Source organism: Eumetopias jubatus, unplaced genomic scaffold, assembly GCF_037043125.1.
Source record: "Eumetopias jubatus isolate StellerSeaLion01/CBP00866 unplaced genomic scaffold, mEumJub1_p1.0 scaffold_2, whole genome shotgun sequence".
Taxonomy (NCBI): Eukaryota; Metazoa; Chordata; class Mammalia; order Carnivora; family Otariidae; genus Eumetopias; species Eumetopias jubatus.
In genome coordinates this window covers 102041776-102057878 of record NW_028274808.1, presented here as the reverse complement: position 1 = coordinate 102057878, position 16103 = coordinate 102041776, and the positions used below count along the sequence as shown (strand labels likewise).

Below are 16103 nucleotides of genomic sequence, written 5' to 3'. Positions count from 1 at the left end.
CAATGAAGGTTGTTTAAATATAATAAAAACAATGTTACCTTATTAAAATAAAACTCTCAGTGATATGTGCCTTCAACAAATTTTCAAATTTAATATACAAGGTTTGCATATAATAAATATAATGGTAGATAATTAAGAAACATTGTTTTTGACAAATTCATGAGTGTGCCCTTCTTGAAAACATAATTATATAATCTTTATGTCATTTTAAAACAACCTTTAAATACAATATTCCCCTGAATATGAAAAAACATAAATTAAGATTAATGAATAAAACTTCTGTAGCTTTAAAGTCTTATTTTCCTCCATACATGATAAAATGGAAATTAGTGGGTACTAGTGCAGGAAAATCTAAGGAGCCATCACTATTTCTGCACTCTTCACATGCAGTACACTTGTACAGTTTTACTGGTTACAGGGACAGCAAGTGAAGATCCCTTCAATCTGTGCAAGCTCTGCTCATTTCCCTGGCCACAATTTATAGCACTGAACCAACTCAAGCATTTCACAAACTGAGCATGGTTCACGAAACATTACCTAGCAAGAGTGAAATCAGTTGCAAATCAATCTCAACTCCGAGAAAAAATAATTGGTAAGTTATTTCCACAACGTATACAGTAACCAGGACACAAACCAGGCACCAGAACTTGGGATCTGGTCCCAGCTTTACAAAATAATAACAGCTTGTCCTCTTAATCACTTAACCTCAAAGAGAATCAGTTTTCCTATATGACTTGACAAAATAACAATATATATTGTGAAGATGAGATGAAGTAATGAATGTAAATACATTTTTGAAAACTGTAAAGCAGTTTATACATGTGCGTACAGCTTGTTAAATATTTGAATATATTTTTAGTTTTCCAAATATTTCTCAATTTAAAAGTTAAAACATCCACTTGCAAAAAATTCATTAAAGTTCTTTATCATCACTCCACTTGTTTTAAAATAAAAACTCTCTTTAAAAAAGCTCCATTTCTCAAAATAGAAGCATTACTAAAAGAAGTCACATCCTAAATATTTTTAGACGATATTAAAAAGCATTTCAAATAAAAGTTTGTACAATTAGCTTGTGCTGTAATTCTGTTTTAACATATTTCGTTTAAAAAGACTCCTTTGGAACTTTACCTTGTTTATAGTTCATGCAGCATCAAAGAAAGCAATCAATGCATTTTGATCATAACTGTCCAGAATCTCCAGCAAAAGAGGTACTTTGGTTTTTACATTGGTGCCTTTGAACTTGAACTTATCTATGAAAAGATCAGTGATCATGCCTATAAAGAAAAATGTTAATTTCCTGTCATTGATTAGTTCTAATAACACAGTACTTAATGAAAGTGAGTGATTACTTGAGAATCTATTTCTAAGCACTCATCACTGCATTATTTAATATATAAGCCTAAGGGTACTGATACTTTTTTTTAAAGATTTTATTTATTTATTTGAGAGAGAGAGCACAGAGGGAGAGTGTGAGGGAGAAGCAGACTCCCCCCGGGGTGAGGAGGGAGCCTGATGCAGGACTGGATCCCAGGATCCTAAGATCATGACCTGAGCCAAAGACAGATACTTAACTGACAGCCACCCAGGCGCTCCAACAGATTCTGTTTGAATTAAAATATTCCATCAATATGTTGACCATTCTTGGGATTTATCCAAGACATGTTTCAGAATTTTTCGTATTTTAGAGAGATAATAAAAGGGATATACCAAATATAGCATAATATCCAAGGGGAATGAGCTTCTGCAACAAAATATATGGGTGAATATTCACACTAAGTGTAATAAAAATGACTATAAATAACCTCATGTCAGTTTAAGTGAAATTTTGTCATTAAATTATTAATTCATGTCAAGTCAAATTTGCTGCCAAATGATTTATGAAAGTTTTAGTTTTTAAAGCTTTCTGGATTTTGGAACTGGTAATAATAGAAAACCACCCATCTTCTAAGTTATTATAAGGATAAAAGATCATGTGTTTTCCATATAGTAAATATTAAGATATTAGATATTGTTATGGTTTGTGAGCAAGACCCTGGCTATTAAAATTAATTCATTAGGCAGGTTCAAAGATCAATGTGGATTGATGATACCAACTGACTCTAGAAAAGATTTGGCATAGTGCAAAAAGCAAGCATTTTGGGGTGAGGAAGTTCTAATGCAGGCTTTGCCACTACCAATGTGACAACAAATTCTTTAGTGTCAGATTTCAGTTAAAAAAATGTGAAAAATGAAGATAACACCATCTATTTTGCAGAGCTGTTGTAAGGATTAAATATCTGATTAATGAAGATGTTATAAAGAAATAGGAAATAAATAAGCTTAGCTTATATAAAGATCACACACAAAAAAATGTTTTCCTTAAGCTGTTCCATCCTTCCTCTTTCTCTCCCTTCCTGCATATCTCCCTCTTGTTCTCAATGTTTTTCAAGACAATTTGTGAAACACCCAACTTGTCACCACCAAAGCAAAACAACTTTTGCTGTAAATTCACAGCACATACATATCCTTTATTATATTTTGCCTAAAAAATATTAAATGCTGCCTTTTGATATTTCACAATATCAACAGAACCTAAAAATTATTCGTGTGAAATATGGCCTACATTTTATTGCTTCATAGGTTATATTCATTTCACACCAGGTTTCTTCATATAGAGATTAATTTACTGCATTACACTTATTTCACTTAAGTTTTACTTTCATTTTTTTCTAGATTTTTTTTTTAATTTATTTGTCAAAGAGAGAGAGAGCACAAGTAGGGGGAGTGGCAGGCAGAGGGAGAAGCAGGCTCCCTGCTGAACAGGGAGCCCGATGAAGGACTCCATCCGACTCTGGGATCATGACCTGATCCGAAGGCAGATGCTTAACGGACTGAGCCACCCAGGCTTCCCTCTCCTTTCATTTTTTCAAGTAAAAATATTAAATATTAAAACAAATTTTACAAAATATTTGATGCAATAAATTGGTTGTCACTGGTTCATGATTGCTGTAATATTCGCTTATCTTTCTGCCTAGCTTCTCAGGAAATTCTTCACAAATAGCCAGTAGAAAAGAAATATGGCAAGGGGGCACCTGGGTGGCTCAGTTGTTAAGCATCTGCCTTCGCCTTAGGTCATGATCCCAGGGTCCTCGGATCGAGTCCCACAACGGGCTCCCTGCTCTGTGGGAAGCCTGCTTCTCCCTCTCCCACTCCCCCTGCTTGTGTTCCCTCTCTCGCTGTCTCTCTCTGTCAAAAAATAAAAATAAAATCTTAAAAAAAAAAAAAGAAATACGGCAAGGTTTTCTAGAACAGTCCACTAACCGTACAGTCTTTCAAGATGTGCAGGTTGCTTTTTGTATTCTTCCTGTAGGTGATCTGCCTCTTCTAGAATACAGCGATATTCTGGTATCAGAAAGTTTGTATTTCCCTCATGAACCTGCAATTCCTTATTTAAAATTAAAAACAGAAGGACTTTAATAATCAAAATCCAATCCAGTGTAACTTTAAAGTCTTTACAATTTTAAAAATCCCATCACAATAAAGTAATGATCATGAGTTCATGAAATGTATACTTACTTTTAAAGCATCAATTAATTGCACTTTCTTAGCCAAAAGCAACTGGTACTCCAGCTTTGGGTGGATTAGCTTTAAAGTGTGTTTGACTGATACTTCATTTATCTCTAGAAGGAGGTGAGTCAGGCACAATTAGCTAATGTCACTTTGATCAGAAATATTCCTATTGTAACAATAACCAAAAAACAATACCCCATAAAGAATGATTTATTTTTCCTCCTTTTTTTTTTTTTACCATATGATATGTTGAGGTTAATCTTCCTTTTAGTAGCTTCTTTAGAGAGCACATCTTTTAGGATGGATATAGTAGAAATGTTGTCAGATTTAAAAACTCCTTCTCCTTTTCTATAAAATTAATATATTTTTAAAAGAACAGCATTAGATGAAAATACATAAATAGGTCCAGTAAATACATATTTTGTGACTAGTACCTGGTGTTTAGAATTCATTTGATTTTAGGTCTCTTTCTATACATTATTATTAATATAAAATACATTATTAATATAAAACATTTAAATGTGTAACCTTTTACTATTATATAAATTCAAGTTCTGAACATAATTGTGAAACTAAACAAAAGATGTGAGATATATGCCTCCTAAACATATAACAATTTATATAAATCCTTCATTAAAGCATCTTTTTTCTTCACTCTCACCAATAAAATTTCTAACAGCTAACTCCATATGTATATAAAATGCTTTTAGAATTGCTTATTTACATATGTTTTTCTATGTAATCACATAAATTACAACATGACTACATTCTTTATTCTCAAAAGAAAGCTGATATTAAGCCTAAGAATGACAGCTTCTGTTCTTCCATGCCCATCATCCATTGCCACTTCTTATGGACACAGGACCTGTCATCTTCTTTATAGAACCACTTCTTTGTCTTACCCTTCTCAATCCATATACAGTTGATCCTTGAACAATGTGGGGGGTAGGGTGCCAAACCCTGTAGTCAAAAATCCGCATATAACTTTGGACCCCCCCAAAACTAGTAATACCCTAGTAAACAGTCAATCAACACATATTTTGTATATTATATACTATATTTTTACAGTAAAGTTAGAGAAAAGAAAATGTTATTAAGAAAATCATAAGAGAAAATACATTTACAGTACCGTATTTATTAAAAAAATCTACATATAAGTGGTCCCATGCAGTTTAAATCTGTGTTGCTTAAGAGTCAACTGTAGTTTCACTGGCAGTGGCCTCAAGCCCATTTGTGGGACTTTAAGAGAAAGCATTTAGCAGTGTATATTCCATCTTCCTGACCACAATGGTTCACGGCTCTACAATGACACTCAATCCTGGGATTTTATTGGAACCAGTGGGAAAGAGAGGGTCTATGATACCTGAAAACATAGAAAACTGGACAGAACTGCTGGTGGCCACTATGGTACTTAATAAGAAAGCCAAAAAAAGATAAGAACGGAGCTGAGCAATGGAAAGGGATGGTCTTATTTTTTTATTTTTTTTAATTTAAATTCAATTAATTAACATATAATGTATTATTTGTTTCAGGGGTACAGGTCTGTGATTCATCAGTCTGATATAATACCCAGTGCTCATTACAACACATACTTTCCCCAATGTCCACCACCCAGTTACCCCATCCCTTCACCCCCCTCCCCTCTAGCAACTCTCAGTTTGTTTCCTCTGATTAAGAGTCAATAATGGTTTGTCTCCTTCTCTGGTTTTGTCTTATTTTGGAAAGGGATAGTCTTTGTTGTGCCTGAGGCAGATTACTACTGGACTTTTAAATTATATGAGCTGATAAATTCCTGTTATTCAGTATGTTGGTCTGCTTCTATTTGGTTCCTTCTTATGATAACCAAAAGTTTCCTAATTAATATATATACCATTTTTTCATATATTAAATGCTATCTTTTCATTTGGTTTTCACACACACTAATAGTTTACATTAACTAGCTGTAGACAAATGCTAATTCATTTTTTCTAGGAAGATGGTTCATATATATTATTTTGATTCCAATTATGTTTTAGAAATCATGATATTTTCACTAGTCTTTAATTTTAACTGATGATATTTAATATTAAACACACAGTACCTAGCACTGTGGAATGATTCACATGGTTTATCTTCTTTTAATCATCACAGCTCAATGAAGTACTTTTATTGCCATCCCTCAGAAAAGAAAACTGAAGCTCAGAGAGTTAAATAGTCCAGATAGGACAAATAGATGGTAAGTCACAGAGCCATGATCAAACCTACGTATGTCTGCCTCCAAAGCACACTTTCTCCATATATATGTATTTTATTCAGGCACTCTAAAAACATTTATCAAGCACCACTATGTTCAAAGCCATGCAGTAGGTACTTGGAGGAAATATATGAAGATAATTAAGAAACTGACTCTGCCCATGAGGAGCTTAAAGTCTAATTTGAAGAGACAAGCTTACATAAAAATTACTATGTACTTCAAATAACAATAAATAACCTAAGACAGGTAGGAAGGCTTCAAAATGTAGCTACTGAGTTGAGCCTTGGAGGATAAGTAGAATTGATTGTTTTTTAAAGGGATTTTATAGCTTTATTTTTATTTATTTTTTTTAAAGATTTTTATTTATTTATTCGAGAGAGAGAGAATGAGATATAGAGAGCATGAGAGGGGCGAGGGTCAGAGGGAGAAGCAGACTCCCCGCTGAGTAGGGAGCCCGATGCAGGACTCGATCCCGGGACTCCAGGATCATGACCTGAGCCGAAGGCAGTTGCTTAACCAACTGAGCCACCCAGGCGCCCAACATAGCTTCATTTTTTTAAAGATTTTTTTAAAATTTATTTATTTTTGAGAGAGAGAGAGTGCACAAGCCGGGGGAACAGCAAACAGAGGGAGAAGCACGCTCCCTGCTGAGCAAGGAGCCCGATGCAGGACACTTAATCATAGCAGACAATTCAACACGCCCCTGGCATATTCTGTATTATTATAATAGCATACCTTTGCTCTTTCCCATTCTGTGTCTTTAAATAGTCTTTCCTTAACAATCAAAGCTCAGGTCATGATCTCAACGCTGGGATCATGACCTGAGCCAAAGGCAGATGCTTAATGGACTGAGCCACCCAGGCATCCCTATAGTTTTGATTGTTAAGGAAAGACTATTTAAAGACACAGAATGGGAAAGAGCAAAGGTATGCTATTATAATAATACAGAATATGCCAGGGGCGTGTTGAATTGTCTGCTAGGTTAAAGTGTGAGGTTTACTGTTGATGCAGGATAGTTGGAAGGCAGGCAAGCAGGGACAAGTTCCCCCCACCCCAAGAGGAAACCACCCTTAAAAAGTGTTTACACCACCCTGGAAGGAGCCTTCCACCCTTTCCCATATGACAGGTGACAAAAACCTGACTGGATGACAGGTAGAGGGAGGGTTAATCAGATTAAAACAGCCAGTCTCAAGAAGCCCATAAAAACCCCTAGACTTAGAAACTCTGGTGGCAACCCCCTTGGATCCCCTCCCTCCTTGGGAGCTTTTGTACTGTCACTTTGCTATCACTCAATAAACTTCCGCTTTGTTTCCCATCACTCTTGGTCTGGTCTACCTCTTCCATTCTTTGAAGCAGTGTAACCAAGAACCATGGGCACCCACAGAGAAAAAAAATCCTGTAACACTGCGGTACTTGAAAACAGGAGTCACTGTTACAGGTTTAGACACATGTAAGATCCCCTGAAGGTTTTACAGTAAGACACCTTCAGAGAACTGATGCAAAAAAAAACAGTTATATTTCTGGAGACTTCTTGATCTCAAAAGGCTGCATTCTGAGGTAAAATTATGTGTTCACTGCTATTTCCAGAACTTAGCATGGTAAAGTCTCACCTAGGAAGCAAGAAGTAGAATACCTCAATAATCTGCTTAGGGAAAGAATCCTAGACAAGAAGCTCCCTCCTCTCCAAACAAAATAGTAAAAACAAACAAACAAAAAAAAAACCCAAAAGGCGAAACAAACCTACAGATGTGAGAAAGAGAATGCAAGCACCTTAAAGAAGTATGAGGGCAACCCTCTCGAGTCCCCTCCCTCTTCGGGAGCTTTGTACTATCACTCAATAAACTCTGCTTTGCTGCCCACCCAAAAAAAAAGAGGCGCCTGGGTGGTTCAGTCGGTTAAGCATCTGCCTTCGGCTCAGGTCATGATCCCAGGGTCCTGGGATCCAGCCCCGCATCGGGCTCCCTGCTCAGTGGGGAGTCTGCCTCCCACCCCTGGCCATGGTCTCTTGTGCCCACGCCCTCTCTCAAATAAATAAAATCTTTTAAAAAAAAGAGGGTACAAGTTCAAAAGCGGACGGAAAAATTAGCCTTACCCAAGAAGTAGGTCATTTCACATTCAGAGATAGGAACAAAGGAGAAGGAAAATTTAGCCTTTACTCTATTCAGAAACAAATTATGGAAGCCTATGGGAGATGAGTAAGTAGTGATAGTGAAGGGGCAGGAGTGCAACTAGGAGCTTAAGAAGAGTGTAGAAGAATATGACCCCCACCTTTTAACACGATAGCTTCAAAAGCCTGTATGTTCTAAACTCTCAAGTTCTGAACCATTTCCTATTTTTTTTTTAAAGATTTTATTTATTTATTTGACAGAGAGAGACACAGCAAGAGAGGGAACACAAGCAGGGGGAGAGGGAGAGGTAGAAGCAGGCTCCCCGCCGAGCAGGGACCCCAATGCGGGGCTCAATCCCAGGACCCTGGGATCATGACCTGAGCCGAAGGCAGATGCCCAACGACTGAGCCACCCAGGCGCCCCCCATTTCCTATTTTTACATAAAGAAATTTAACTGGAATTTTTATTGTTATTAGAATGTTTGAAACAATTTGGGAAGGACTGCCATGTTTACAATGTCTTCATATTGATGACTATAGAATATATTACTCATTTAATCAAGTCTTATGTCAATAAAATTTTAGTTTTCTTCATGTAAGTTCTGCATATTTCTAATGAATATTCCTAGAGATTTTTATATGGATATTTTGTTATTACTGCTACTCTGAAAGGGTCTTTTCAAATAGTTTATTTTCTAACTGGTTATTGTTGGGAATAGGAAAGACTGATCTTTCATACTCATCTTTATTCAATCATTTTTAAGCTCATTAATTCTACTTGTTTTTCAATAGATTCTTTTGAACAGTATAGGTTTTCAATCACATTATTTTCAAGTTATTCCTGCCTTAAAACAAAAATTAGAAGTTCCATTTATATAAAAACACTTGTGAACCAATAATAAGTTTTATTTACCTGTAGGTACTTTCAAGTTGTGTATCCAGGAAGGTGTTCTGAAAGTAAAATGTCATACATTCTCCTGCTGGAGGTTTTTCAGGAACTTCAGGCAGGCAAAAAACCACCCAGGAGTGAACTTCAGCAAAACTGAATTGGCCCGTTAAAGTCAGTGTATTCATGGGTCTGAAATTTAATGGTGGAGGTACATATTTGTATGTGGGAATACGTGGAGGTAATTTATATACACAACACATGAACAAACAGAATTCTGCAATAGTGGTTAAACAAATATAAAAGTATCCATTTAATTTTCCTCAGATTAATATTAACCATCAGATAACTAAAAATTTCAATTTCATGGAAAAAAGAATGCTTATATCTGTGCTTTTAATATTCAATTAAGTAACATAATAGCTTTACAAATAAAATTCAGTTTATCCAGGTAGACTTCATTTTTTAAAAGTTCATCTATATAAACTATAAAACGTACTTACACAAGAATTTCCTGAGGGAAAGAATCAGCATAATGTGAAGGCAAAGAATTGGGCTTTCAAGTAAAATAGACATGGAAATGAATGAAACCTTGCTCCATTATTTACCAGCTGTTTACTAACTCTGAGCCTTTGGGTAAGTTGGAGAAAAATACCTGCTATCTTGCAGGGATATGGAACAATATTTTCTATTTTGCAAAATCACACATAGATATAGGCACATATACACAAAAGGCTGTAAAATAAATAAATTTAAATAAATCAAATGGATAATTATAAACAGTTAAGAAAATGCAAAGTTTAAGGGATTAAAGAGTCGGAGGAATTTTAAGAAGATACAGAATTAAGGAATCTAAGAACTAGAAGGGACTTTTGAGATCATCCAGATCAACCCTCTCATTTGCAGATAAGAAAACTAAAACCCAAAGAGAATAAGTGCTTTCCCCAAAGCTAAAGAGGAACATTAGATAAGATACAAGATAAGAATCTTAGTCTCTTGATTCCCAGTTTGCTGTTCTTTCCAGCACACCACGCATGCTACCTCCACTAACAACAACTTAGACTTCAAAACAGGAAGATACCACAAAGAGAATCTATTCTTTCATGTTTTCCAAAAATCTTCTCTATAAATATTTTTCCTTACATCTTATTTAAATTACATATCTTTAAAATTACAAACTGCAATAGAAAAAACATGGGCTTTGGCCTCCAATCATAACTGTTTCCTGTCAGCAAGTTACTTTTCCAAGCCTCCATTTCTCATTTGTAAAATGGAGACATTACTACCTGTCTTGCTTGCTGTCAAACTTAAATGATAATGCCATGCACCTAGCACAACGTACAGCAGAGGGGAAAGTATTCAGCAATTGTTACTTCTTTCCCTTCTTCATTTAAGCCCATGGCCTCTCATCTTTAGAAAAGAAAGTGAAAAACCACCAACAGGAGGATGCTTAAGTTGGGATGGAAGTCAGAAATAAGGGACTATCACAACCAATTGCTTTACCAGTATTCCCTGAGGTGAAATAGAAAGCAAATATAATGTTTGAGGCTAATATTATAAGATCCTATTCACAGAAAAATTCATGCTAAATCCTATTTATTCATCATAGGTGTTTGGGAGAGAGAACTATTATTCTACTGATAGCAGAATGGTAACATATGAGAAAGATAGGAAAGTTCAACTCAACCAACCATTAAAAGACAAATTTTATATTAAAAATATGAATCCATACTATTTAATTTTTAAAATGTATAAATAGCTACCAGAATTTATACTATAAAAATCAAAAGCAAGTTTATTTGCATCACGTAATATCCTAAAAAATAAATTCCTTCCTCCTTTGTCCTACCTGTCATGATCAATAAAGTGAGTTCTTTGATGGAGTGAAAGGGGTTTGATAAGGTACTGGCGGACCTGACAGGTTTTAGGTTGAATCCTTGGAGTCACATATGCTTGAAGTGTGCCATACTGGCCTTCAATTGAACGAATCTGATTTAACACAAAAGAGAAAAGAAAATAAAACTAATCTAGCAGCATAACATAAATGTTATCTTTAAAATGTTCAACACAAGTAATCAAATAATTAGATTTTACTCTCTTCTCTAATATTCTGAAGTAAATGACATTCTATTAAACAACTACTTTTTACCTAGAGTAAAGAAAAATTTAAAAAGATTTTGGCTGTCAAAAGCAAACAATCTATAAAAGTTATCCCCACCACATACATTTAGGTGATTTGTCTACACTTAGCTGTGCTACGTCGTTCCAAAAAACACACATTCTCACATACTACCCACCACATCTAAAAACACAGGTATATAAATATATTTCATAAGATTCACATAAAAAATGGTTAAAATTTAGACATTTTTGCTGAGGGGATAAATGAGTTTTTCAAAGAACTAAAACTTAAATGGAATACTTCATTTCTCATGATATTACAGCATATAGTTGTTATAAAAAATCTATTGACAGAGAGGTGCCTGGTTGGTTCACTTGGTTAAGCGTCTGCCTTCATCTCAGGTCATGATCCCAGGGTTCTAGGATTGAGCCCTGTATTGGGCTCCCTGCTCAGCAAGGAGTCTGCTTCTCCCTCTGTCCCTCCCGTGCTCTGCTCTCTCTCTCAAATAAATAAAATCTTTAAAAAAAAATCTATTGACAGAAAAATGTTACCAAGAACTTAATTCTTGATTTTCTATGAAAATAGAGACGTATACACCATCTAATTATTACATATTTGGATTAGGAAATTCTTTTGCGCTATTTTAAATATACCTGGTTGGATATCCTGAGAATTCAAAACACTTAACAGAAACTAATAATTCATTAAACTGTGAAGAACTAATTTTAGAGGAGTTGGAAAGTTGCCCAGCTTTTCCCTCCTGGCCCATTTTCCGCTCCTCTCAGTTCGAATTCATGAGATGGACTGTAGTACCTCTTGTATTACAATGGTAGCTTCTCTAAACTAGCTAATATTTTAATTCATACTTTTCTTAGCATGTTGCGGGAGGGGGGGAAATCAATGTTTTACCTAAATTGGAAACATAAATAAAAGTTTAAAGTAAGGTTTTCTGCAGATGTTACACTTCCAATATTGCTCTAAATGGAAAGAGGAAAGATAAAAATAAAAAATAAAAAATACATCTGATACAGCTATATTTTAGGGTTTCTTTTTAAAGGTAAGTTTACACTGGCACATAATTTTTTCCACAATAAAAAGTCATACTGCTTTCTTTGATTATATAACAATTCATATTCATTATTAAAAAATATAAAGAAAAATTAGGATGAACATATAAGTCACCTAAAATCCTGCCACCCAGAGATGATCATTAGTGCTATTTTGGTAGTTATGCCTTCATACATTTTTCTATGCAGATGTACAAAAACAAAAGCATAATTTCATATGAATAAATAGTATTTATATCATAGATATCTTTGTTTTTATTTCTAATAATCACTTTTTTCCTTTATCTTTGTCTCTCCTAATGCCATCACCTCCCACCCACTCCCATCCCACCCATGCTTTCCCCCTATTGCATAATCTATCATACCAGACAGGTGTATTTCTTTTCATATCTTTCTTATATATATAGGGATTTTATCCACATTTTGTTTTTCATGGAATTCACTCCATGTTAACAGGAATAGATCAATGAATTCTTAATTGCAGCTGTGCTATATTCTATGGAATGTATAAACAGCTATTTATTCAACCATTCAATTGTTTTTTTTTTTTTTTTTTTTTTTTTTTTTAAGATTTTATTTATTTATTTGAGAGAGAGAGGGAGAATGAGAGAGAGCACGAGAGGGAAGAGGGTCAGAGGGAGAAGCAGACTCCCCGCCGAGCAGGGAGCCCGATGCGGGACTCGATCCCAGGACTCCAGGATCATGACCTGAGCCGAAGGCAGTTGCTTAACCAACTGAGCCACCCAGGCGCCCTCAACCATTCAATTGTTAAATATTTACTTTGGTTCCACTTTTCTGCCTCTACAAACAATGCTGCAGTTAAATACATATCTGTGTGTATAATACTGTGATTTTATTGCTATAAAATAGATTCCTCCAAATGGGACTATTGCCTATTTTTCCGAAGTGGCTATTACAATTTTTATTTTCTTCAGCTACGATTGAGAATGTCCTTTTTCTCAACCCTGCCATCTGGTGATGTTGCTTTTTAAAACTTTTTGCCAATCTGTTAGATCCAGAAAATGTTTTTTGCTTATTTTAATTTGAATTTCCCTAACTAATAATAAGATAGAACATTTTCTTTTAATATTTGTTAGCTATTTTGACTCCTTGTATGAACTGTCTATCCATATTCTTTGCCTATTTTCCTTACTGGGTAGTCTTTTTTTTTTATTTTTTAGCAAGTTATAGGCAGTCTTTGTATTTTATTGATATTCACCCATTACCTAGAAGACAACTAAATTTCCTTCTTTTTAAAAATAATTAGGTACTTAACTCATCTAAATTTATTTTTTTATATATGACATTAAGATAAGAACCCACTTAATTTTTTTTTCAGATAGATGCCAATTGTGTCAACACCAATTTTTAAATAGACAGTAATTTAATAGAATTTTTTTTTTAAAGATTTTATTTATTTACTTGACAGAGAGAGACACAGCAAGAGAGGGAACACAAGGAGGGGCAGAGGGAGAGGGAGAAGCAGGCTTCCCGCCGAGCAGGGAGCCCGATGTGGGGCTCAATCCCAGGACCCTAGGATCATGACCTGAGACGAAGGCTGATGCTTAATGACTGAGCCACCCAGGCGCCCCAATAGAATTTTTTTCTACATAAAAATGCCATCCATTAAATTTCCATAAATGTGTAGTGGGCTCTATTTCTAGAGTATTCTGTTGCACTGCCTATTTACTTAGGCCCTGTAAATACCCTACATTATTTTTATTATAGTAGTTTTATGGTACGTTTTACCATATGGCAAGATAAGTTCCACCTTTTTCTTCTTTTTCAGTAGTTTTCTCGCATCTATTATTGCATCCAATTTTTTAAAAAAACACAGCTTTTTAATATTTTTAGGCCTACTTCCCAATTTATTGGCACAGTCTTGTTCAGTGGAAATGTAATTTAAAATGCTTAATTGAGTTACATAAAATATGTTTAAGTATATTCCTTTAGAAAAAAATTTATTCCAGTTTTCAATTTTTCTTTCAAAATACACAAAAGGGAACTTATGCAGACTAAAATAAATTGTTTAGAAAAAAACCTACATTTAACGGGAATTTCCTTAACTAGATATGAAAAAGTTATTATGTTAACAGCATCTCTCTTGAAAAAAACAGGCTTTGAGTCTGAACATCAGGAACACTGTGAAAAAAGTTATAGTCCCTAATAACCTCACACAAATTAAGTAAGTAAAATAGATTTGTGTGATACAATAAGTATTTAATTATTAGGGAGATCACATTACTAAATTGCTAAAGAAAACATTAAAAGATTTTCTCTAGGATAGATGATAATAAATGACATTATTGGAAATCTGAGTGGTAGGAAAATATAGGGCAAATACTCAGATACTTCAATAACCAAATTATGGACAATGACTGGATCAAACGAACTGTAGAAACAAATCAGTGAAATCTAAATACTAAATATTTGATGATACTAAGGAGTCATTGTTAATTTTCCTTAGGTGTGATAATAGTATTGTGGTTATGTTTTAACAAACAGTTCTTATCTTTTGGATATATGTACAGAAATATTTACAAATGAAATTATAAAATATCTTATACTTGCTTCAAAATAATTTGGAATGGACAGTGACAGTATAAACAAGAATGCCATGAGATGACTGTTGAAACTGAAGTCATTATCTTTATGTAGGTTTGAAACTTTCCATAATAGAGGATTAGAAAAAAAATTCCACTTAGAGGAAATTCAGGATGGATAATTTTAGAGAAGCCAATAGCAGACATAATGGTTGGGGCTGAGTTAAAACCTAACTCGTCATCCAAAAATCATTACTCCAAATGACTCATTTCAGGGAGAAAATAATACAAAGAAATGATATCATATGTTGTAAGATATGCCAAGGGGAAGAGAAGTTCAAGCTTTCAATTAAAGGTAATTTCAAATGTTTTTACCTTGAGTTCCAGCCTTGTAGTATTTGCCTGGCACCGGTAAGTAGCGAGAAGAAAGTTGTCATTTGACTGGGAAGAATTCAAAGTTGAAGAAAAAGGATGAATTCACGTTTTTAATAATAAAAACATCAGTAATAATAATGCTTACCATTTACTAAGCACATATCATTTGTGTGACACTGTGATGTGCTTTTTTTATTCTTGCAAACAACTCTATGTGAAGTTTTACTAAGTAAGTTTTAACAGACAAAGAAACTGCAGCATTACAAGTTAGGAAAACTTCCCAAAAGCTAGTAAGTAATGAAATTGGAATTCAAATTCATATCTTTTAAGATTCTAAAGCTCACGCTCTTTCCATCCTGAGCTTCTGCAATAACATTTAAATATTAATTGTCCTAAAAATTTAACTGACAGCACACACTCCTAATGTTTATATTAAAAGACAAAAACATCAGTGTTTGGTGTTGACAGTCTTTGACTTTCACAAATACTTTTAGAGGACTAAGAAATATCTCCTCTCTGTATTTCCAGCAAATAGCACAGTGCCTGGGATGATACTGTAAGCATTCAATACATGCTTGTTAAATTAAAATTGGAGAGGTTACTTCAAATATTATAACTTCCTGAACCTGAATATTAAACTATTAAAAACAGAGAAATAATCTGTGTGCAGGAATTACAAAAACAAATCAACTTGAAATATTTAGTATTCAGTGTTCATATACTGCTATTTCCCTATTTTTAAAAAATAACTGAAGAAATAAAAAAGATGATAACAAAAAGAAAATTTGAGCATTTTAATTTCAAATCATTTAAATTTAATAAACACAGAATATCAGTCAACCTAAAAATAAATATGCTTTCATGTGATTAAAAACAAATGTTATATACTTAAGTATTTATGGATAGGATGATAAAGATTAAAATACATGAAAGTTCTGGGATTAGGTTTGGGATGGGAGAAGGAGAAGAGCATAAAACAAGACTGGTCATATGTTGAAGTTAATGATGGGTACATGTAGGTTATTATACTACTGTTTCTACTTCTATATATACTTGAAATCTTCATAACAAGGTTGTTTTAAAGCCATCATTCTAGAAAACTGATTTTAAATTAATATAAAATACTCATTTCAAAGAATCCTGCAATGATGTAAATAAAATAGGTTAATCTTTCATAGCAACTAAGAAATTAAAATTTTAAGATCAACTTGATATTTTAAA

At 34.1% G+C, this 16103-nt stretch overlaps 1 protein-coding gene across 2 annotated transcripts in view; it reads right to left on the bottom strand.

The window, feature by feature from the left end:
* Positions 1 to 129: 129 nt before the first annotated feature.
* Positions 130 to 16103, bottom strand: part of BBS7 (Bardet-Biedl syndrome 7) — a 45927-nt gene continuing 29953 nt past the window's right edge. For both annotated transcript variants that reach the window (XM_028102326.2, XM_028102327.2), the window contains 7 exons: positions 14883 to 14948; positions 10625 to 10764; positions 8803 to 8967; positions 3788 to 3897; positions 3556 to 3659; positions 3301 to 3424; positions 130 to 1274 (listed from right to left, as the gene is read on the bottom strand). In XM_028102326.2, coding sequence (XP_027958127.1) covers positions 1141 to 1274; positions 3301 to 3424; positions 3556 to 3659; positions 3788 to 3897; positions 8803 to 8967; positions 10625 to 10764; positions 14883 to 14948 — 843 coding nt within the window. In that variant the 3' untranslated portion in view covers positions 130 to 1140. The remainder of the gene's footprint in view (positions 1275 to 3300; positions 3425 to 3555; positions 3660 to 3787; positions 3898 to 8802; positions 8968 to 10624; positions 10765 to 14882; positions 14949 to 16103) is intronic.